This window comes from Diadema antillarum, unplaced genomic scaffold (genome assembly GCF_040938485.1).
Source record: "Diadema antillarum isolate AM-2024a unplaced genomic scaffold, OU_Dant_1.0 scf00000137, whole genome shotgun sequence".
Lineage (NCBI taxonomy): Eukaryota > Metazoa > Echinodermata > Echinoidea > Diadematoida > Diadematidae > Diadema > Diadema antillarum.
Window position 1 is genome coordinate 1542744 of NW_027271026.1, and position 21571 is coordinate 1564314.

At 40.1% G+C, this 21571-nt stretch overlaps 1 protein-coding gene and 1 long non-coding RNA gene across 2 annotated transcripts; one reads left to right on the forward strand and one right to left on the reverse strand.

Annotated features, from left to right (window-relative positions):
• Positions 1-3485: 3485 nt before the first annotated feature.
• Positions 3486-12584, reverse strand: LOC139721070 (uncharacterized). Its single transcript, XM_071632400.1, has 13 exons — positions 12580-12584; positions 12223-12352; positions 11444-11642; positions 10750-10895; positions 9249-9458; positions 8550-8767; positions 7837-8068; positions 7148-7421; positions 6395-6657; positions 5995-6226; positions 5346-5443; positions 4656-4832; positions 3486-4433 (listed from the first exon to the last, which is right to left on the reverse strand). The coding sequence occupies exons 1-13, from the start codon at positions 12582-12584 to the stop codon at positions 3687-3689; spliced, it is 2931 nt and encodes a 976-aa protein (XP_071488501.1). The 3' UTR covers positions 3486-3686.
• Positions 12585-14629: 2045 nt separating this feature from the next.
• LOC139721058 (uncharacterized) lies at positions 14630-20885 on the forward strand. The gene is made up of 3 exons (XR_011710203.1): positions 14630-15623; positions 18708-18797; positions 20268-20885. It is a non-coding gene; the product is annotated as an uncharacterized lncRNA (long non-coding RNA).
• Positions 20886-21571: the final 686 nt, after the last annotated feature.

The following is a 21571-nucleotide window of genomic DNA, read 5'->3' on the forward strand; positions in this document are numbered from 1 at the left end:
GTCAATGGACTATCATGATGTCTTATATATCTCTTGGTAGGATGAGTCTTTCTGCATGAAATTTGGCCTGGAAGAAGAGCTCATTATGTGAATTATGAAAACATCAATAACTCAAATTCAGATGGTATGTCACTTGCTTCCTTTTGCCAAAGTAGGGCAGTGTACCCTAGGGGCTTATGGCAAATTCTTATGGATTGGAAATGCTCTTTAGCACATCCATGTTTGCAACATGCAAAGAAATTACAGAATTCTGTAGCTTTTGATTTTGATTTTGTTGTGTGCCATAAGTTACGTTTCATTATTATCAAACCGGTCCTGAAGGAAGATAACATTGCATCTATTTCAGCAAGTGTGCGATTCATTTGGCTCGACTTTTTTTTTTCGTCTATGAAATGATTGTAAAAAATGGATGGCTTTCGTGACTAGCAGTGATTTATGTCGATTCGATTCATTTCATTATCAGGGCTACCTCTTGACAGAGATGTGCTAAGATAGGAATTTCGGGATTGCTAATTTTTCGGGAACATACGATACTCCATGTTTTGCCTGTAATGTCATTAGTTCCACGTTTATTTCCGAAGACATGTTTTTTCTCTCTGCTTCGAGTATCGATCAGGATTTTTTTTTCTTGCACACATTCTAGAGGCAGAGGAGGATATATTATTATTCCATGTTTGTATACAAAGTCTCATTTAGGGGTTCTATGTGCAAATTGCAATGAGGACACAGTCATGCGAAATGGCACATCCATTTCGATTTTACAACTTTCAAGTATACGCAGATGTTCGATATTGCGAATTTGCGATTATAATGACATCTCAAACTGTCTTAACTGTCGTTGTCTAAATTAGGGCTTCCAGTCCATATGACATTCTAATTTGAGTTGATTCTTCTACATTGAAGGCTATGGAAATTCTATTACAGACGAGAAGCAGCAATGCATGCCACGTTCTTCGTCGCTAGATGGCGTCCGTTCTTATTCTGTTCGTTGTAGCAGTGACTGTCTAACCCTGACTAAATATTTACTTTGTCTCTCTACTCATGTATGCGTAAGTATTAACTATGCATATCAGATATCTTATATAACAGATATATACGCTACTATGCTTGTACATTTAACCGTCCCCTTCCCCTGAAGTATGGTCAGAAGATAACCAAGATTTGATATCTTTACATTGCACACATTTTCGCAACTATAATGATGTGGTCAATGTCACAGACAACTATAGGCTCTAAATAGGGTAATGATGTCATTGCCATGCTATTCTTCCACTTACTCGAAAGCAAACCATCATTAAACTTTCTGTTTTTTCCGGTAAATTCAAACGAAAGAATCTGCATCTTTTGTATCATTGCGACGCTGCGAGATAATATAATAAGAATGACCTCAAAGGGGAGGGGCTTGAAGTTGCACCAAAAAAAAAAAAATGATCTTGATATCTTTCATACAATGAACTTGAGAGTTGTGAGTTATGACATATTTTCATTTGCTTTGCCCAAGTACTTGTGACAAAAAAAAAATATGCTGTTTGGAGAAACGGTAAATTCATTACTCTGTCATTTAAGTCTAATGTAAATGGACGTCTTTCATGTTGTTTGTTGAAGGTTATCATAATCTGGTTGGTTTTGAGTTAGTGTTAACGAAATGAACATGGAGTTTAATTTAATTTCACTTCACGTGGTTGCAAGTGAAAACGACAAAACAGAAAGAGAAAAGAGACATGCAACTCGTCGATTTAAAATATATGGCTAAATTATAGGGCCTAGTGTCGAAATTAGCCCAGTGTTGACATGAATTGGTTTTACCAAGTACTAAATGTGCAGGGAGTCATCACATCTCAGAAGAGAATATGTTGCAAAAAACAAAGATGGTAATGAAAGCATGGCGAATACATTAAGTTCAACATGAGAAGAATTTATTAATATATTTCCATCATAGACTCACTACACGAGTAGCTGTTATATCATGGAGGACATTCCATTAAAATTGCAGGCATAATCTTTCCTCTTTTTTTTACACTATATATGGTAACACACAACCACAAAATTGTTAAGAAACGCGTTCTTTGGCTTAAAATTAACCCCCGTTTCCCCTGAAAGACATGATGACGTTGCAATTTTCAATTATATCCATACATACAAAAGAAGAAGACCAAAATTGCACGCTATCTAACATAGCTAAAAATCGACAAGAGCCCATTGAGACGGGGTCCAAAATTGAAGTCATGCATTCTTGTTAAAAACAGGATTCAAGAGGGCGCTGTATTAAACACGGACCCAAGCTTAGCATCTCCCACGTCACCAAAGTTCGAATGAAACCAATTCGTACGGTGAGCATGGTTGAATGGTCAAAATAGTGTGAATCTCAATTCGTCTCTCGATTCGGCCGTTCTTCCTGGCTGGTTCCTCCTACTACATACCGATCCTTTAAAGACAAAGTTGGTTTGCTTGCGTGTAGCTGAAACTTGCGTGTAAATACGTGATCTACTTTGAATGACGGCAAACTAGCTTTTCATCGTCAAAATAATTATGGCGGCAATCATAACGCCATCCAGGAGCACCCCCTTGAATCTTGGTCCGTTCATCTTTAAAACAACGATCAGAAACTCGGTTTGTCTGATCTGGGCCACGGCTTGGTTTTTGTTTGTTTGTTTGCTTGTTTGTTTGTTTTGTTTTGTTTTGTTTGTTTGTTTGTTTGTTTGTTTTTAGCGCTGGCAGTTGTGAGTGACGATAAGTGTTCCAAAGCCGACCCCCGTCAGCCTTGTTCATCATGTTGATATGGTTCTGTTCAGAAGTAAACCCACTCAACGCGTGTGATAGACATGAAATAAACCATTCAGCTTATGGCAGAGTAAGATAATTCGGTGTAATGCATGTTAATGCAATTCATCTAAAACATTCCAGTAACTATAATTGATTATGAGAGATTGCATTACCGATTTTCTCCAACATCTGTCCTTTTCATGTTAGGGTTCTTATGAATGACAACGAAAACAATTCAACATATGTATTTTTTTTTAATATCTCACAGTCGAGAATTTGATGAAAGACATACAACCTGAGAGGATAAACCTTTATAATCTAATGTACTTCTTGACTGTAAGGGACAGACATGAAACTGCAATCCATAAATTACGCTTGCTTCTATTTTTAGTTCCTCACCATTTTTTTCTCTCTCATCCATCAACCTATCTCTCGCTTTCTCTATAATCTTTTTCTCTCTCCACATACAGTACTTGTTCTGTCTTTTCAGACGCTATACTCATATGACGTTGAGATGTTTCAAAGATTATACTCCATCTGTGCTACGAAACAACACGCATAGTGTACCTTGCGTTTCATTTCGGACTACATGTATTAGCAAATAATCCAATAGTTCACCCTGCTGCCTGTTTGGTAGTCATAGAGAAACAGCTAAAAAAAAGATCATTTTATGCCGAGCCCTCTGAGAAATCAGGGCATACATTTAAAATGTTCTGCAGGCTTTCCACTTAAAATATATCATGCTGATCCCTCGGGAAATATTCAGCCACATATTTGAAAATATTCTACATGTTTCTATATACAATAGTACAGTCTTAAGAAAATCAGATGATCTTGCGATTTAGAGAGCAGAGATTTGCATATATTAATTAAGGGAACTATTTCAAAGGGTAATCAAATGTACGAGGCGCGAAATTACGTCGTTAAATTATGACACAGAGCGACGATTTCTTGTTCTTCTTTCCAGACCCCGCGCGTCCTTTGTTCTCTGACGGTGCCTGTGAGTTATCTGTCGGGCCACCAATTTGTGCTTCCTGGGGCTTCGGTTGTACCTCCGACACCTGAGGTGGAGAAGGAGGGGGAGGAGAAGGATCTGCTTCCGCCACCGGAGCTGGTGAGTCTTGTCTTTCTGGTACCTCCTGTCCAGTGGAGGTTGGCCTTTCTGGTTGTTTCTGTTCAACGGAGGGCGGCCTTTCAGATTCTTTCTGCTCAGTGGAGCTTGGCCTCTCAGGTACCTCCTGTTCAGCGGGGCTTTGTCTTTCTGGTTCTTCTTTCTCATCCGGTGTGTTCTCCTCTTGCGTTTTCTCTCCTTCATCAGACTTTTCCTCTTGACTGGCCTCCTCTTGCTTTCCGTTCTCTTCCTCCTGATCAGGACTCTGGTCCGCTACTTCCACAGCTGTTTCCAGCTGGAGCGTCGGCTGGGCGTGCTCCTGGATCTTCAGCAGAAGTTCGTCGAATTTTTCGTCGTCAAAGTTGGCCTGACTCGTCTCCTTGGTGAAGTCAATGTAGAGGAGCTGGGTGAAGGTCATACTCATCGGTCCTTCCGGTGGCCATGTCATCTGTTCCATGAGTAAAGGTACGACGGGTTTCCGCAGAGCGTCGGACAGACTCACCTCACGACGACAGTTGGCGGAGAGGGCGTACTTCGGTGTGACGCAAGACACGACGACCTGGAGGTGAAACAAAAGAAAGATGATATAAGGGTAAGTCAGTTGATAAGATGTAAAGGAATGACTGACAAATGAAAGCATCACTGAATTGCCACTTAATGGTAACCTGTGCTGTAGCTTGGTTAGACCTTACTGATGAACGGGACATCCATCAATATCCCTGCAGGTGTTTATTATTTGTTTTATGTTTCCTAACTTAAAGGTTGTAATATCTGTTCTGACCTTTGCATTCCTGATCCCCTTGTCGATCTTGGAGTAGAGTGGATCTCCACCACCCATCTGGTTGATGTCCAGCCAGCAGTGGTAGCCTAAACTCGTAAGACGTGAGAACAGTCTCTTGATTTCAGGTTGTTTGCCCCATTGATACGAGATGAAAACGGACGGATGCTCCAAAGGTTCCTGAGGAATTCAAAAAAGAAACACAGAAAGTGAAGTCAGATATAAGCGATGCTTTCTGTGTTAAGATGTTCATCTGAGGCTAGACTGAAGACCGGTGCCTGTACTTTGGCGTAGTGATCGAAATATGTGATTTGAAAATCTGCAGGCATCTAAAATACCCTAGTCTCAAGTTCACATGTTATGCATGTCCTGTGACAGTTAAGATTACAAAATACCATATCCACACGAATAAGCTGGGATTTACCAGGGATTTTAACTTGTTTGCTGGTTGTTGTTGGTTTTTTTTTACTCTACTGTTAAATATTCCGCTTTGATGTTATGAAATGTCAACATCAATGCCGCAGGTATTGTTTGGTTTATACAGTTTCTAAAAGACATGCTTGCATGAATAAGTCCACAGTATATGCATTAAATCATACCTTCATGACTTGAAGGGTAATAGCTGACTTAGATTTGGCCTATGGTTTAGGTGAACTCTCAGTTTGTGTTAGGGTCAATACATCTGAACCATACCTGAGTGTTAGTCTTTGGCTGGGCATTTGATGACGTTTCTTCAACTTTCTTCACGACGGCAGGTTTGTCTTCCACCTGAGGGATCCAGTTTCGGTACTCTGTAAGGAGAAGATGACGGAGTAAAACTTGATTCGACGGGCATGACACTTTGAGAGAATGAAGTCTCCCCCAGAATCGACTAAAGCCAAATCCAGTTCATGAGATTACTACTTATCACTAGGAGAATGGCGATCAGCGTGAGTCATCCGACATCTTATATCCGATAAGCACATGCACATAAGAAGTTTCGATGGCAATCATAGAACGTTGTCCATAGGACGTTTGTTCGTACGATTATCATAAACATAAATCTGGGCAGACGAAATGCAGGAAAAGTTGCCCTTGTAAATACACCGTCCTGGATTTCCCTCCCCACATCCGGAACAATGCTCACGAAGTGGTACTTTTTAGCAAAGTTATAATCTACACTTTATGTATATTGAACCATAATCACAAATGATGCACAAATTTTGGCAGACTTTGTACTAGCTGCTGGTAGTACCTTTGAGAGACAGTGAAAGAGAGAGAGAGAGAGGGAGAGAGAGAGAAAGGAGAGATGAACAATAGAAACAGAAAAGACAGTTGTAACATCCATACCCAAGAAACGCACCTTCGGTCACCATGCTTTCGTCTGGGTTGGCGTGATACGAGATTTGTCCCAGGAGTTCGGAGAACTTGGCGTCATCCCAAAACTTCTCTCCCCTCACGTACTCCTTCTCGTTGTAAAACTGGATGTAAAGAAGCTGAGAGAAGAGCATGCTCATTGCGCCCTCTGGTGGCCAAGGAGTCCGATCGATGAGAATCGGTATGATTGGTTTGTTGAGCAGGTTGGCAAGGTTTACCTTTTCAGAAAATGGGCCAAAGAAGAAAATTGATTCAGAGACTGGTCAGTGGACTTGTACGAGTGATAAATGCACACTTCTGTTCCAAGTTTTTGATGAGATTACAATCTATTCGGCATTTATGATTACAATTAGACGAATCAACCTAGACACACCAGGATTTCTTACCTCCTTGTTGCAGTTCTCCGAACCAGAGTACTTCTCTGTCACCATGCAGAGGACCACTTTGGCGGATCGCATCCCCTGACTGATGCGAGCAAAGAGCTGGTCCCCTCCTCCCATCTGGCCGATGTCCATCCAGCAGGGGAATCCTGCCATCTCCAAATGTTTTCTAATGGCTTTCACCTCGGGCTGGTGGTCCCACTGGTAGCTGAGGAAGATGGTAGGCGGCTTCTCGGAGTCGTCGGACGGGGCTTGAGGAACCAGCAGTTCTGTCAGGGAACATGAGCGGAGAACAATATACACCGCATACTTGTTGTAAGGAAACACCAAGAGCACCGTTTTATTACAGGAAAGAAAATACGTTTTACCAAATGCGCTCCAACACAGCAATGATCATCAGTAGTTCGCAGATATTTACTCGTACATCTTTGATCAAAGATCAGAACCAATAATCTTTCCATCGTACGCAGTGATGATTCATCAACATGACATTGTTTAGGACGTTCCCTTTATGAGAAAATCTCTACATAACATCTTCTTGGAAGAACACCAATGAATCAAGAGTAGATCTTCGAAATTATGACGTGCAAATAGCCACATGCGTAGTAACAACCTTTACAGATTACTTGTCAACTTTCAGAAATGAGAACTACTACCTTGAATTGGATTGACTTGGGGAAGTGCTTATTGTCGTTCTTCGTGAGATTGAATCTAAATAACTACATAAACGCTTTCTACTACAGAATTGTATCACTTTACCTGCTTCCTCCAGAGACTGAGTTATGATCTCCGCGGCGTCTGTTCGTCCCATGTCTTCCAGAGCACTCAAGATGGCGTACGTGGCATCACTGCTCTTGTGTGTGGTGTACCATTCAGCTAAGATAGCCATAGTCGGATCAGGGGACAGGGCCCAGTTACGGATATCCTCACCCGAGTATCCGAGTCGAACTGCAAGAAACCGCCAGTCATGCTCATGTTCAGGGTTGAGGAGTTTGGAGACATCGCGGGACCACTTTGGCGCGTTGGTGATCGTCTGCAACAAAGAGCATTTACATGTTTCACTATTGAGAATGCCGTGGGCGTATGTGGAACTTAACTTTCATGATCATACAAAATATGCCACTGGTTGGCGGAGTTGGGTGTTGTTGATGCAACGAATCATAAAACTGGACACAATGGTACCTCATTTCTGTCCCTATTTGTTGCAAATATCTGTCCAGATATTATCACAACTTTGTAGTACAAGTAGATGAGGGTCGATACCATATGTTACAAATCACTCGGATGAATTGAGAGTCTTATCCACTAGAGCCAGTCGAGCTATCCGTTTGCTTTTTCTCATATCCATCGCCATCGACGGACATCGCCATGGCTACACATGGCCAGTGTGAGGGCATGTAAAGGCGAGGGGGGAATATGGACGTATTCCCTTGAAAGAACATACTCACCTTGTGATCGATTTCCTCCACTTTCTCAACCGTTTCGTCGACGACCTCCTTCAGTTCCTCCAGCTTCTCTCCCTGTTCGTGGACCTCGTTCTTCACGTTCTTGATGTCGTCACCCTGCTGCTCTACCGTCTCGTCCAGTCTCTTGACGTCGTTTTCCGTGGTCGTCACCCGCGAGTCCAAGTTGTCGATGTCTTCTCGCTGTTCGGCGATGTCCTCGCTCAGACCCTTCAAGCTGAAGGCGAGAGATGCACCCAAACATCCGTGAGTAAATCGAACTTAAGTATAGCGTGATTTGCTTTAAACTAGGTTAGGCACACTGTCATGGACTACAGAAGTGAATCAGCCCAGATCACATCATCATCTTCCGACAGCCAACTTACCTAATTACTTTGAAAGGAGATTTTCGTTAATATGGCTCTCTCCATTTGCACGCTACCATCTTACAAAGATCTAAACACACTGCTATATTAGGTACACACAGTTATAATTTCTACTGTCTGTACATATGACGCTTGCTCTCAAACGCACATGTGCTGGATTGCAGTTCAAGCTTTACAGTGAAAATTGAACATCAGTCTAAATAGATCACTTGCTAATTTGTTATAGTGGCACATGCACTTACACACCAAAATGAATTTGTTTGATAATTCTCTTGCATGCGCACTCAATCATTTCTCAATTGAAAAGAAGGAATTTCGGGTGGCAAGACAAACCTCCTATCATCGAGAAAGTCTAGCACGGACTGCACCAAGTCGGGAACGCCCATCTGTTGACACTTCTTCAGCTCCTCGAGTTGTGATCGGTACGGCTCCATGGACTCTTTGTACGCCTGGCCCACCCGCTTGGCTTCCATAATGATCACGCTGATCCACATCGGATCAATGGTTTCGAGCTTACCGAACAGAATCTTGAGGCTCTTGTCTGCATGTTTCTGGAACCATGGAATAAGTTGAGATTTCATATCAGGCTTCTCTTTTCTTTCCAAGACGCTCAAATTGTCATGTTGAAAGTGCATACTCATATTCAGTATAACCCTTCACATTAGTAGCAGAAAATTAAAAATGAAAATATCAAGTAAATTGCCTGTTGGCCTCCTATACTAGTTTTAGGACAGAATAGATTGACAGATTTAGATGAAAACCAAGAACATGGTGTTAGCATAATAAAATGTTTGTCACCCAAATTTAAAATGCATTTACAGTGCGTCTCGCCAATTCCGGGTGTAAAGTCCCAATGACCCCTTGAAAGAGCGCGATGCTAATACCACAAAAATCCACATTTCGTCATAATTATGAAAGTGTTTAACATGTCCCTACAAGATATTCATTTTGGGGCAACATAAGGTATAGTAAATACTCGTTTTTGCTATGTTCCAACCATACAAAATTTTTGAACGGCCACTACCATCTTACCTTGCTGATGCGACCCACACTTGCTATGGTCTTGCAGGCCGACGCTACGGTGTAGGGGATCTGCTCCCATGCGCTGATACACTTGTCTACATGCTTTTCGAATCGCTTCGGGTAGGGAATCGATATATCGGCCACGGCCATGAAGCATACCGCCGCAAGCGTGGCATCTGTGACATCCTCCATGAGAACATCAACATGGGCTTCGAGAGCCTGCAAGGAGTATCGATATAGTCAAATCTATCGGCATACGATTATCTTCATCATGCTTCTCTCTCTGTCTCTCTCTCTCTCTCTCTCTGTGTCTCTCTCGTTTTATTGATCAACTTCTACGTCCTTTTTTCTATCTGTTGACAACTGTCGGGCGGTTAACGATCGCCCCTACACTGTACAGTCATGCTAACCTGGAAACACTGAACTGCACATTACTTGAATATGAGACCAATCTGAAGCAAATAATTTCCACACAATAGATATATAATGTACTCTTAAATGAATCCCATGAGGATTGAACAATCATCCCCAAGCATTCCCATTGATTCCCACTGATCAGTTACTAGCCATCCCTTTAAAGCAATAGCTTGACTGTTCCTGCCATATGAGAAACGTCAAATTAAGTCAGTCCTAAAATGACGATGGCACAAACACTATATCAACAATATATATTCTTCTGGCAGAGACAATTCCAAATCAATATATCTGAAAGGAATAGATTACTATAAAAACTTCATGGAAAATAATTCACTGTAGAAAGGTTCGACATTTCAGGAAAATAAAAACCAGGAATTAATATAGATTTACAAACGAGGTACTCTTTCAACAAATCTCATACTTGCCATTGTCAATATTCTAGATCACGTGCATTCCGATTCCTTAAAGCGCATATTCGATCTATATCTCGTCTTTTTCTTTCATTTTCATTGATATAGATAGCATTTTCAGGTGCTTCATTTTTTTTTATTCTCTCTACATAAAGGAAAGTTAATAAACTCCTTCAAGACGAAAGGAATTCTAATTTTGTCCAGGAAGTGGTTCAGAATATGAAAACGTTTTGAGATCGATAGCAGAAATTGTTTTCAAGGCAGTGACAGGGCTGTCTAACGTTCATCGGGGCAATGAGGATAATGACAATTGCGGTTTTACTCTCTTGTTGATAAACCATTTTACAAACTCATAAAGGTGAAAGGTCAATGGGCAATCATACAATAAACTCTATGGCAATTATGATAAAACTACATAACTCCACTATTGCCTCTGTTGACGATCACATGATCACAATCGGAGGACCCGTGTTCGATTCCAGCCAAGTGCTTACGTCCTTGGACAAGATGTTTTTACCCACAATGTCCCTCTCGACCCAGGTGTATAAATGGGTACCTGGCAACGCTGGGGGTAATAACAATGCCAGGGCCCTCTGGTAGAGCAGTGGCAACACTGAAGAGGATACCCCGGATAAATAAGACCTTATTATCATTATATTATTATTATTACATTACAAGCTTACCTCTGGATTCTTTTTGGCCACATCGCCGAAGAGCATGTAAAGATACGTCTTGTCAGATGTTGGCATGTCCTCTAGTAGTTCGACGAGGCCATCAATGTGTGAGAGAATCACATCCGGGTTATACTGGAATATTCCCTTCAGGGCCACTGTGTCGAAGAAATATCGTGAAAGTGAAAACAAAAAAGATTAGCAACACAGCGACAAGCGAGATGAAATTTGTGACCTTCGTTTGTCCATGAACATATCCTCCTTCTGTTCTAAAACGTTTGACATGAAAAAATGATGCAGCATTCAATTTCCAGTACATTTTACCTTATTCGTCCCCATGCTGACATAATGGAGGAATGAAGAATGAGAGACGAAACAGGAGGAAGTGAAGTGGATTTGTTTCCAACATATACCGGTCATGTGTGCGTGTGTGTGACTGCGTGTCTGTGTCTGTATGTGTGTGTGTTTTTGGGAGGGAGGTATCGACAATATATTTGTATATAATATCTACATCATATTAATAAAAGTACATGTATTTGAAGCATTCTAAGATTAATGTATCTTTATAGTGATTATGTATAATCGGTTTCTTAAAAGAATCATTCTGAACTTAATGTATCTTTATATTATTATGATTATGTATAGTAATAATCGGTCTCTCAAAATGATGTCTTAAGATGTCAAGTAGGACTTAGCTGTAGCTTACTTCCTAGATTTGACCCTTCACACTTCTTGTTCAGACAGGCCTCCACAATAGCTTCACCGTGCGGTGCAAGCAGTTCGCCTTTCTGATACAGTGTCCCGATGATGTATCCGGCTGCACTTTCTAGTTCTGTGACGTCACAGGTAAGCAGCTTGATTGCGCAAGGAATCAAGTCGCTAATCAGCTTTGGCGTGTCGTAATTCTGAAGGAATCAGAAATAGTTGCTTCGGAAAAAGTTATTGAAGAACATTTCGAAATTAAATATGAGAATTAAAATACAGACACGAAATTAGTATGTAAATGACTATTTACTCCTAAATATTAAATTCAAGACATGTAAGATGTGGAATAAGACTTGAACAGAATCAGACTAGTATCTGAATAATCAGCAAATTAAATAGAGCCTATAATATGCAATGCATTCTTGGGAGATTGAGCAGTAATACTTTTTTTTCTTCCCATTCCTTGTTCTGCAACAACACCACGTCTCAAAAAAGGTCTTTTCCAGAAGACAGTGTCTTGTTACCTTGAACAGCAGCAAAATTTTGAGATGACTCATGACCAAAAATAAGTATGAAACTCTTAGATTTTAATGTCAGGTTACCTCCAAGCAGATGACAAAGGAATTAAGCAGGAGGTGAGTAACCCTTGACCTCTGAATCATGGCTCTTCCTTTCACGTTTACCAGTGTTCAACAATTTTCTAAAAATAAAATCTGATTTCTATCTGATTTCTATCAGATTGCTATCTCGGAATGAATGTATTTGAAGTGAGGTGCAAACCTTCATCATGAAGTGATAGATGATGTTACGTAACATGGTACCATGTGTCGAGAGATCTGTCTCATCCCCTTCTAGTTCCTGGCCCATGCAGTATTCTGCGATGCTCACCAAGGACTTTACGCTCGCTTTCCTGTATTCCCGGAGTGACAGAAAAATTGCAAGATTTAGGGGGTGTTACAAGAAAGTTGCAATCAATTGCAACTTGCAATTATTAATCGAAAGCTCCCTTCGTGCAACGGAAACTTGCGTTTGATTGTAATTTGCAAAATTTGCAATAGATATTTGCAGTTGATTGCAAATCAACCTTCTTGCTACGCCCCATAATGAAGTACCTTAAAAAAAAAACATACATTTTACGGCATGATATACCTTTCCAAGTCACAAGGATAAACTAGACTCGGAATTTGTCAACACTGACAAATTAGGTGATCCGATCTCTTCGAAAGTCAATGATTTGAGTCCTGATCCCAATAGGCATGACCGTAAAGGTTCATCTGTGGTTATGGACATTGGCCGTGTGATGTTTGGATTCTCATTTAAAAAAAAGGGAGTCGGGTTTGCCATCTTTGGTACCATATTCCGTATACACTATAACGAAGATACAGAATAAAGTATATTTGACCATTGACCCCACTTTGCACAGCCAAGATGGCATCTGAGAAAGAAATGGTTATTTTGTGAAATGATCCTGGTAACGTGATCTTTGTGTGTGCAAAATATTGGAAAGATAGGACATGTATTCACCAAGATACAGGATGAAACATTTATGAAATTTGACCCTAATTTACATACCCAAGATGGTGTCTGATCAAGAAGTTGTTATTTTATGAAATAATGTAGGTGACATGAACTAAACATGTGCAAAATATGGGATTGATAACCATTGTTGTTCTTCATCTATTGCACAGAATGTAGTAGAAAGAAAGAAAAATAAAGAAAAAATTATGTTATTTTATAGAAATTTGAAGGAGAAGCATTAAAAAATCAGAAAAAGATAAAAATAGGAAGGGAGATTAAGACTAAATAAAGAAAAAGAAGAAAAAAAGAGTTTGAAAAAAAAAATATTGGCAAGGGTGAGGCTCGAACCAGGGACCTTAGGATTACGAGTCGGATGCGCTATGCAATGACCTATTTCATGCTCCATAGGCCCTGTGTATTAAGCAAAATGACGCTGCATCGAAGCCACGTGCCATTTTCAACCAAGTTTTTCGACGTGATGCCGGCCTCGTATGAAAAAATGGAGGGCACATTAACGATAGCCCAAAGTCTCAGCTACAACATACTAAAATCTGGGAAAAATTCACCGAAGCATAAGTGAGCTAATGCTCGAAAAAGATAGTCATGTCAATTTTCACTGCCAGAAAAACTGCTCTCCCATAGAGATAACACGTAAACTGGTCAAATTTGACAAGATTACATTTAATCCATTTTTACGAGGTGATGCCGCCATCCAATCAAAATGTTGTAATTACATTAATGAAAGAACATTTAATAAGCTACAACATACTGAAATCTGGGTGAAAATTGGCAAAGGATAAGTGAGATACGCCCAAGTAAACTTGAAAATTGATGACGTCATTTTGAAAATTTACTTTTTTTACTTTATTAAGAAATTTGATATCTTTGAATCACTTTTTCAGTATCGCCAACCCATAAACTGACATGTACAACTCATCAGCTTTCAGAATATGTAAAGAAAATTGGGGGTCACCGTCCATCCTGACGAGTAAAATCGGATTTAAAATTGGCGGTTTTGGGGCATTGTTGTACTGTATATCGCCATTGACGCGCGCGCGGAATTTCAACTTTGACAGTCCCGTATGACGTCATATTGAGTCGGATTGACTTGAAACTTGCTAGAAATATTCCTTGACTTTTCAGACATCCGATAAATGTAAAAAATCGGGAAATTTCTGTTGCATATGAGCTGTACGTGCGTATATGTGCGCGCGCGTACGCGTCCGTCCAATTTTTTCAATTTTTCAAAAAATGCTCCAAATGGTCTGAAACGTATGCAAAAAAAATTTGAGCTTGATTGGAGCATACAAATATTTCAACGCGCGCGTACGCGCACGTCTTTACGATGCGAGGAATTCTGAAAATATGGGTAGAATTCCCTTGAATTGAAATTTATGTGACGTAAATTTCATTGAGAAATTCCACTCCATTAATGAGATATGATTGAAAATGTGTTTTCATATAATGACGTCATAGTGACGTCACGGTCGACTGATCACTACGATTTTACTTGACATGTCGTCTTTGGGACATGATACACATATGGTATAAGTTTGACATTCATAGGCAATGCACTTTCTGAGCTAGTCTCTACACAACTTTTGCGGAGAAATAAAGAAGAAGAAGAAGAAGAACAAAGAACTAGACTTAGAATTTGTCAACACTGACAAATTAGGTGATCCGATTTATTCGGAAATAAATGTTGTGACTACTGACCCTAATTTACCGAGAAAAGACATTGTCTGATGAATCACTTACTTTATGAGAAATATATGTGCTTGACATGTACTAAAATTTCCAGAAAAAATGTACTCCCATAGAGATAATACCTCATTTGCACAACCAAAATGGCGTCAGACCAAATCGTCGTTATTTTATGAGATGATACATCTATCGAGGTCCATGTGTGTGTGGAAAATATTTACATTTGACCTTTGATTCCACTTTACACAGCCAAGATGGCATCTGAGCAAAAAGTTATTTTATGAAATGATTCTTGCAACATGTTCCTTACGTGTGCAAAATGTGGGAAAGATAGGACGTGCATTTATCAAGATACACGATTAGACATTTTTGACCTTTGACCATAATTTACCTACCCAAGATGGTGTCTGATCAAGTAGTTGTTATTTCATGGAATTATGTTCGTGACATGAACTAAACATGTGGAGAATGTGTGGTTGATAGCCATTGTTGTTGTTGATTTATTGCACAGAAAGTGGAAGAAAGAAAGAAAAATAAAGAGCCCTCGGAATAACGAACTTTCGGATATCGAGCTGATCGTAAATTTGAACTGTAGTTAATGGTTAGGAAATACACTCGGCTTGCCATAGTTTGAGCGTTTGTGCGTGACAACGTCTTCAGCCCACAGAACTCCTTGTAAGACTGATGTTCTGTGCTTCCGCCTATGTACCTACCAAACTGCGTGCGCTCTATACACGTACACACATGTTCTCCGATCCCTATACCGTGTACGTGTATACAGTACGCGTGTTTACAGTGGTACGATGTGCTACAGTACTTTGTATGCAATCACGACGTACGTAAAGCTATGGTGTGATGGTAACTGTAAACTTTCTACGACTACTCTACGTCTAATTTCTTCCTAGCCTAAGACACGACCTTTGTTTGACACTGAGTTTTCAGCTCGAGTACCATACCAGGTAGGTGCACAGGCATGTCTAAACACAGACTGTCCCCCTTACTCGATTCTTGGTATCTGGCCCCACCGTATGCACCACATGCAGGCCCCCGCAGCTATTAAAGTAAAATCAAGGGAGATACCTCCCTGAATGTACGTTGTAGTGCGTATGAGGCTGTTGGTCGCAAGCAAGGTTTCTAACGTAGTTACGTAGAATTTAATGTTAGACCATGTTACCTGAATCTATGGGCAAGGTGAGATTTGTAAGAAGCCTAAGTTCCATTCAATTCCAAAGAGATAGTGATTTAGGGGTAGTAGTAGAACTAGACAGAAAGATCCGTCTGTCCGGAGGACTCTTTTATATTTTGCCATTAACGCTGTCCCCCGTAGACAGACGGAAGGTTGCAGTACCCATTGCTGTGTGGATGTTCTTAACCACTGTCTCTATGGAAAATTGGGTGAGGTACCTCACCCTTCTCGATTGCGTCTAATTCACGGCCCTAGGTCGGCAAATTTAAGCTTGTATGGTGAATTTATTTTTTTATGAATAGGTTACACTCACCAGATTAATGAATAATCCAACATTTTAGGAGAATTTTCAACGTAAAACACAGCCTGTCGCGTCGTCACATTCAAACTGCAGAAACATACACTATGAATCTATTAGCCAATCACATGCGAGGTAGTTTCTACGTGTTTGTTTTACTAAAACACGTACCTCGCATGTGATTGGCTTAGCAATTGTTACAGATTCAAAATGGCGACTTACTGCTCGCGAACGGCGATGTTGCGATATCGATAAAATTTCTGCATTATAACCGAGGTTATGTGAGTATTTCGATTGCACAATGTGAGAAATTTATCCCAAATATTGCTGCATAATGTGTCATGTCATGTCATACTTGTTTGAATGTAAAAAAGCTGTCTGAAATTTGGTTTATCGTAACGTTTGATCTGTGCGCGACTGCTCCACACAGGAGCCGCAATCATTGACTTCGGTCTGTATACGGAGGGGATCCGTGAAGCCAGACGCAGTCTCCGCGGAACATTCCCCGACGGACAGATACAGACCGATCTTTCGGTCAATAGTAGAACGTACGTCAGTAGGTCCATGGGCGAAATACGGACGCCATTTCTTAGCTAACAGATCGATAGAGGGCGTATTTATGTGGTGTAATAGCAGTGATTTCTGTGCATGATATGAATACAGAGCTACCAAGTCTCACGCATTGTGAGTGAGACTCAAGCATTTAGGGGTCGTCTCATGATCTCACGCATGGCACCCATTTTTCTCACGTATGGGGCAAAGTCTGGAATTAGGGCCCATAATAAGGAGCATGGTTCAAAGGATTAAAGTGATAGTTACAATTGAAGGTAGACATAAGGTCTAGGCCTATATTTTCCTTTTGTCTTTCAAAATAAGTAAAAGAAAAGATGGTCGCTTTATTATGCACCTGATCGTGCCATTAAGACTAGAACGGTCTAAGAGCTAAAAATTGAACTTGGCATCCCTGTGAATAGATGCTCTGTACATAGATGCACTGCACACACTCCATTATGGTGGAGGGAAATTTATCTTGTACACTGCCACTTGACAAGGGATGCCAAGTTCAAACAATTTTTATGAGTGAGATTTTCATAACTTGGTATCTCGGCGTGCGAATGTGCGCGCGAGTGAGGGTGTGGGAGGGTTTTTCCTTCCTGTGGCCTCCCACGGTAGGGAGCTTTTTCAATTTTTTGCTCTTAATGGTGCGGTCAGGTGCACACTTCAGTGATTATTTTTTTTCTTATTTTGACAGACAAAAGGGAAATATACCCTCAATTGCAACTATCACTTAAATCTTTTGAGCTATGCTCATTATTATAGGTCCAAGTTGCAGACTTCGCCCTATGCGTGAGAAAAATGGGTGTCATGCATGAGATTGTGAGATGGCCCCTAAATTCTAGAGTCTCGCGCAGCATGCGTGAGACTTGGTAGCTCTGCTTGACAGAGGTAGGCACGTAAGCAGAAACCTAGAACAGAGTGAGCGTGACGTGATCAACCTAATATGATGAGCTCAGTCATAGACTCTTTCATGGACTCCTTAGGGTTAGAGGATGACGTGGCGCAGATAATCAGAATGATTTAAAAGTGGTAATAAAATACGAAAAACAACATTTCTCCCTTTCATTTTTCCTTTTTTTTAGGGGGCATACAGGGGAAGAGACTACATTGTACTTAGGTACGAGTTCTTAATTGTCAGAAATGTATCTTTATTGGAATTGGGATAATTACCGTACCTAAGATTCTTTAGGAAATTTGCAAACTCCGTTCCAGTCTTGAACTTCCCCTTTAATGGATAATTAGGGCAGTTTCAGGGTGGTACACAATTTCTTGGTTTTTTTTTTTTTTTTTTTTTGGGGGGGGGGGGGGGGGCAATTGCCTGATTAGGCTAGGTAATTTTGATACTTGCAAAACACTTGCCCGAAAATAGATATCATTTGCCCGAATTTTCTTACTGTAAAACAAATTTTTGCGTGCACTTTAATTTCGCGAGCGCCAAGAATCGCGAAATTAAAATGCACGCGAAAGTCCTTGTTTACACTACATGCATTGAACGCCAGTGGCACTTCGCGAAAATTTCATGCCACGAAAAAGGCTGTCGGTTCCAATTCGCGAAAAATTCGTGCCGCCAATATATCATGTTTTACAGTATTTAAATATTATTAATAATTATGAAACAAGGTTTTATTCTTTTCTGTTTCTGTCCTAATATCCTTCAAAATGTTTGACATTATTTAAAGAGTTTTGGACTAGTATTTTTGTTAGGTATCCTATCAAAACTGCACAAATTTTCAGGTAATTTTTCATTGTTTCATGCGAATATTGTCAAGTCAGAAAGGCATGAGTTGCAATACTGTTACTTCATGTGTTTCAGTAGCAAACATTGTAGAAGTTTGGGCCATTCATCATGCGATACATTAGAGACAGTCTGTCAAAACCAAATATGCTGGAATGTTAATTATTTATGATTGTTATGATATTCAAAGATTACTTATGTTTGCATGTTATATTAGAAAAGATATATATTTTATTGCATAATAACATTTTTGTTTTTTGTTTCAGAATTCCTAATCATCATTTGGATCTGTGGAGGATTTGGTTTTTCTTTTTGTGGACGGAGCAAAGTGGTCATTTTCCTGGTATAGTGTTTGGGTAATTCACTTTAGCGGGCTAAATTACTGTGCAATGCCAATTATCTTTAACACTTCAGGTACAAATGTTGTTTTTTGGAAAGAGTTGGGATTTGGTAGTCTGCTGTGGAGATAGCAGTATTTTTTTTTTTAGATGATGATCTGATTTTGATGTGAAATGCTTTTTCCTTAGACCCCAGATTGTGTATACTTGGGACTCATCTTCAAGAGGCTAATGTATGAAGGACACAAGTGCAGTTTTGGACTGGGGTACATGTGTTAAAAGACTGAATAAAGCACACAGTGACATCATATTAGGGGTACAGATTTCGATCTGTGTGCAGCAGTTGGATGTTATTTCATCAGTCATCATCCTAGTGCCAAACTGCAGTAAGGTCTACATGGTAGCTTTAAAATACAGGCAATATAATGTGATGTAACACTGTACAATATGTAGTATTCCTGTGAGGGAATATGTCTGCCATTGGTGTTTATGATAACTGGCATTGCACTATAGTACTTAGTATATCCCACCATACCTGCGTATTGTTGGTAGTGACTAAAGGTTATACAATTATTCACTTTAGGGGGGTAAGTTATTGCAGTTTTTTTTTTTTGGACACGAATCGGGCTTGTGTGGTCTATTGTGAGGATACCAGTATCTTCAATAGACTAATAGTGCAGTTTTACCTTGGGTTCATGAGAGATGGAACAGAGCACTGAATGACTTCATTTGAGTTGTACGTGATTGCCTATTGTAGGTTTTTGTCGAGCCCATTGGAGGTGAGGGGCGGGACTAAGGGATTGTGTGCAGTGTCTGTCCCTCCTTTATCCGCTCGTCTGTCGTCTGTCTGTAACGCTACAAAAACTGGAATATCTGTACTGAGGGCTTCAATTTTAATCAAATTTGGAGGGTACTGTGGTTATGCAAAGTTACACATTTTACCAAACAGCATGGTCACCTTAAGATCAAAGGTCACAGGCAGGGGTCAGTGAACTTTAAGGGCGGAAGTCAAGTTTTTTTATGGCGTGTTTCGATGATGGCTCATAACTTTTGATGGATATGTCTGTTTGCAACCAATCTTAGGTAGTAAATGTTTCCTTGGGAGATGAAGGTAACCACAAGGTCGGAGGTCACAGGCAGGGGTCAATGAACTCTTAGGAGCCAAAAAGTTGTTTAGGGTGCATTTTGATAATTTCTCATAACTTCTGACGGGCATGTCTGTTTGGATCCAAATTTAGGTGGTATATTGTCAAGTCAGAAAGGCATGAGTTGCAATACTATTACTTCATGTGTTTCAGTAGCAAACAGTGTAGAAGTTTGGGCCATTCAACATGCGATACATTAGAGACAGTCTATGTCAAAACCAAGAATACTGGAATGTTAATTATTCATGATTGTTATGATATTCAAACGTTACTTATGTTTGCATGTTATATTAGAAAAGATATATATTTTATTGAATAATAGCATTTTTGTTTTTTGTTTCAGAATTCCTCATCATCATTTGGATCTGTGGAGGATTCGGGTTTTTTTTTTTTTGTGGACAGAGCAAAGTGGTATAGTGTTTGGGTAATTCACTTTAGCGGGCTAAATTATTGTGCATTGCCGATTACCCTTAACACTTTAGGTACAAATGTTATTTTTTGGCAGGAGTTGGAATTGAGCAGTCTACTGTGGAGATAGCAGTATTTCTTTTATGAAAATGAACTGATATTGATATAAAATGCTTTTTCCTTAGACGCCAGACTGAGTATACTTGGGACTCATCTTTAGCAGGCTAATGTACCAAGGACACATGTGCAGTTTTGCACTGGGGTGTTAAAAGACTGAATAAACCACACAGGGGTGCAGATTGTGATCTGTGTGCAGCAGTTGGATGTTATTTCATCAGTCATCATCCTAGTGCCAAACTGCAGTAAGGTCTACATGGTAGCTTTAAAATACAGGCAATATGTGACGTAACACTGCGCAATATGTAGTATTCCTGTGAAGGAATATGTCTGCCATTGGTGTTTATGATAACTGGCATTGCACTATAGTATATCCCACTAAAGTAAATACTTGCGTATTGTTGGTAGTGACTAAAGGTTATGCAGGATGTACAATTATTCACTTTAGGAGAATAAGTTATTGCAGTTTTTTTTTTTTGGACAAGAATCAGGCTTGTGTAGTCTATTGTGAGGATACCAGTATCTTCAATAGACTAATAGTGCAGTTTTACCTTGGGTTCATGAGAGATGGAACAGGGCACTGAACGACTTCATTTGAGTTGTACGTGATTGCCTATTGTAGGTTTTTGTTGAGCCCATTGGAGGTGAGGGGCGGGACTAAGGGATTGTGTGCAGCGTCCGACCGTCCATTGTCGGCTTGTCTGTCGTCTGTCTGTAACGCTACAAAAACTGGAATATCTGTACTGAGGGGTTCAATTTTAATGAAATTTGGAGGGTAGAGTGGTTATGGAAAGTTACACATTTTACTAAACAGCAAGGTCACCTTAAGGTCAAAGGTCACAGGCAGGGGTCAATGAACTTTAAGGGCTGAAGACAAGTGTTTGATGGCGTGTTTCGATAATGGCTCATGACTTTTGATGGACATGTCTGTTTGCAACCAAACTTAGGTGGTAAATGTTTCCTTGGGAGATGAAGGTCACCACAAGGTTGAAGGTCACAGGCAGGGGTCAATGATCTTTTAGGGGCCAAAGTCATGTTTTTTAGGGTGCATTTTGGTAATTTCTCACAGCTCTTGACGGACATGTCTGTTTGGAACGAATCTTATTTGGTAGATATCTCTTG

Excerpts from the sequence above, each read along its gene's own strand:
- LOC139721070 (XM_071632400.1), bottom strand. Across the intron at positions 10,896-11,443 it reads TGAAGGGTCAAATCTAGGAA|TGGCCCTGAAGGGAATATTC; the intron begins GTAAGCTACAGC and ends TCTTCGACACAG. Across the intron at positions 8,768-9,248 it reads GTGTGGGTCGCATCAGCAAG|AAACATGCAGACAAGAGCCT; the intron begins GTAAGATGGTAG and ends CCATGGTTCCAG.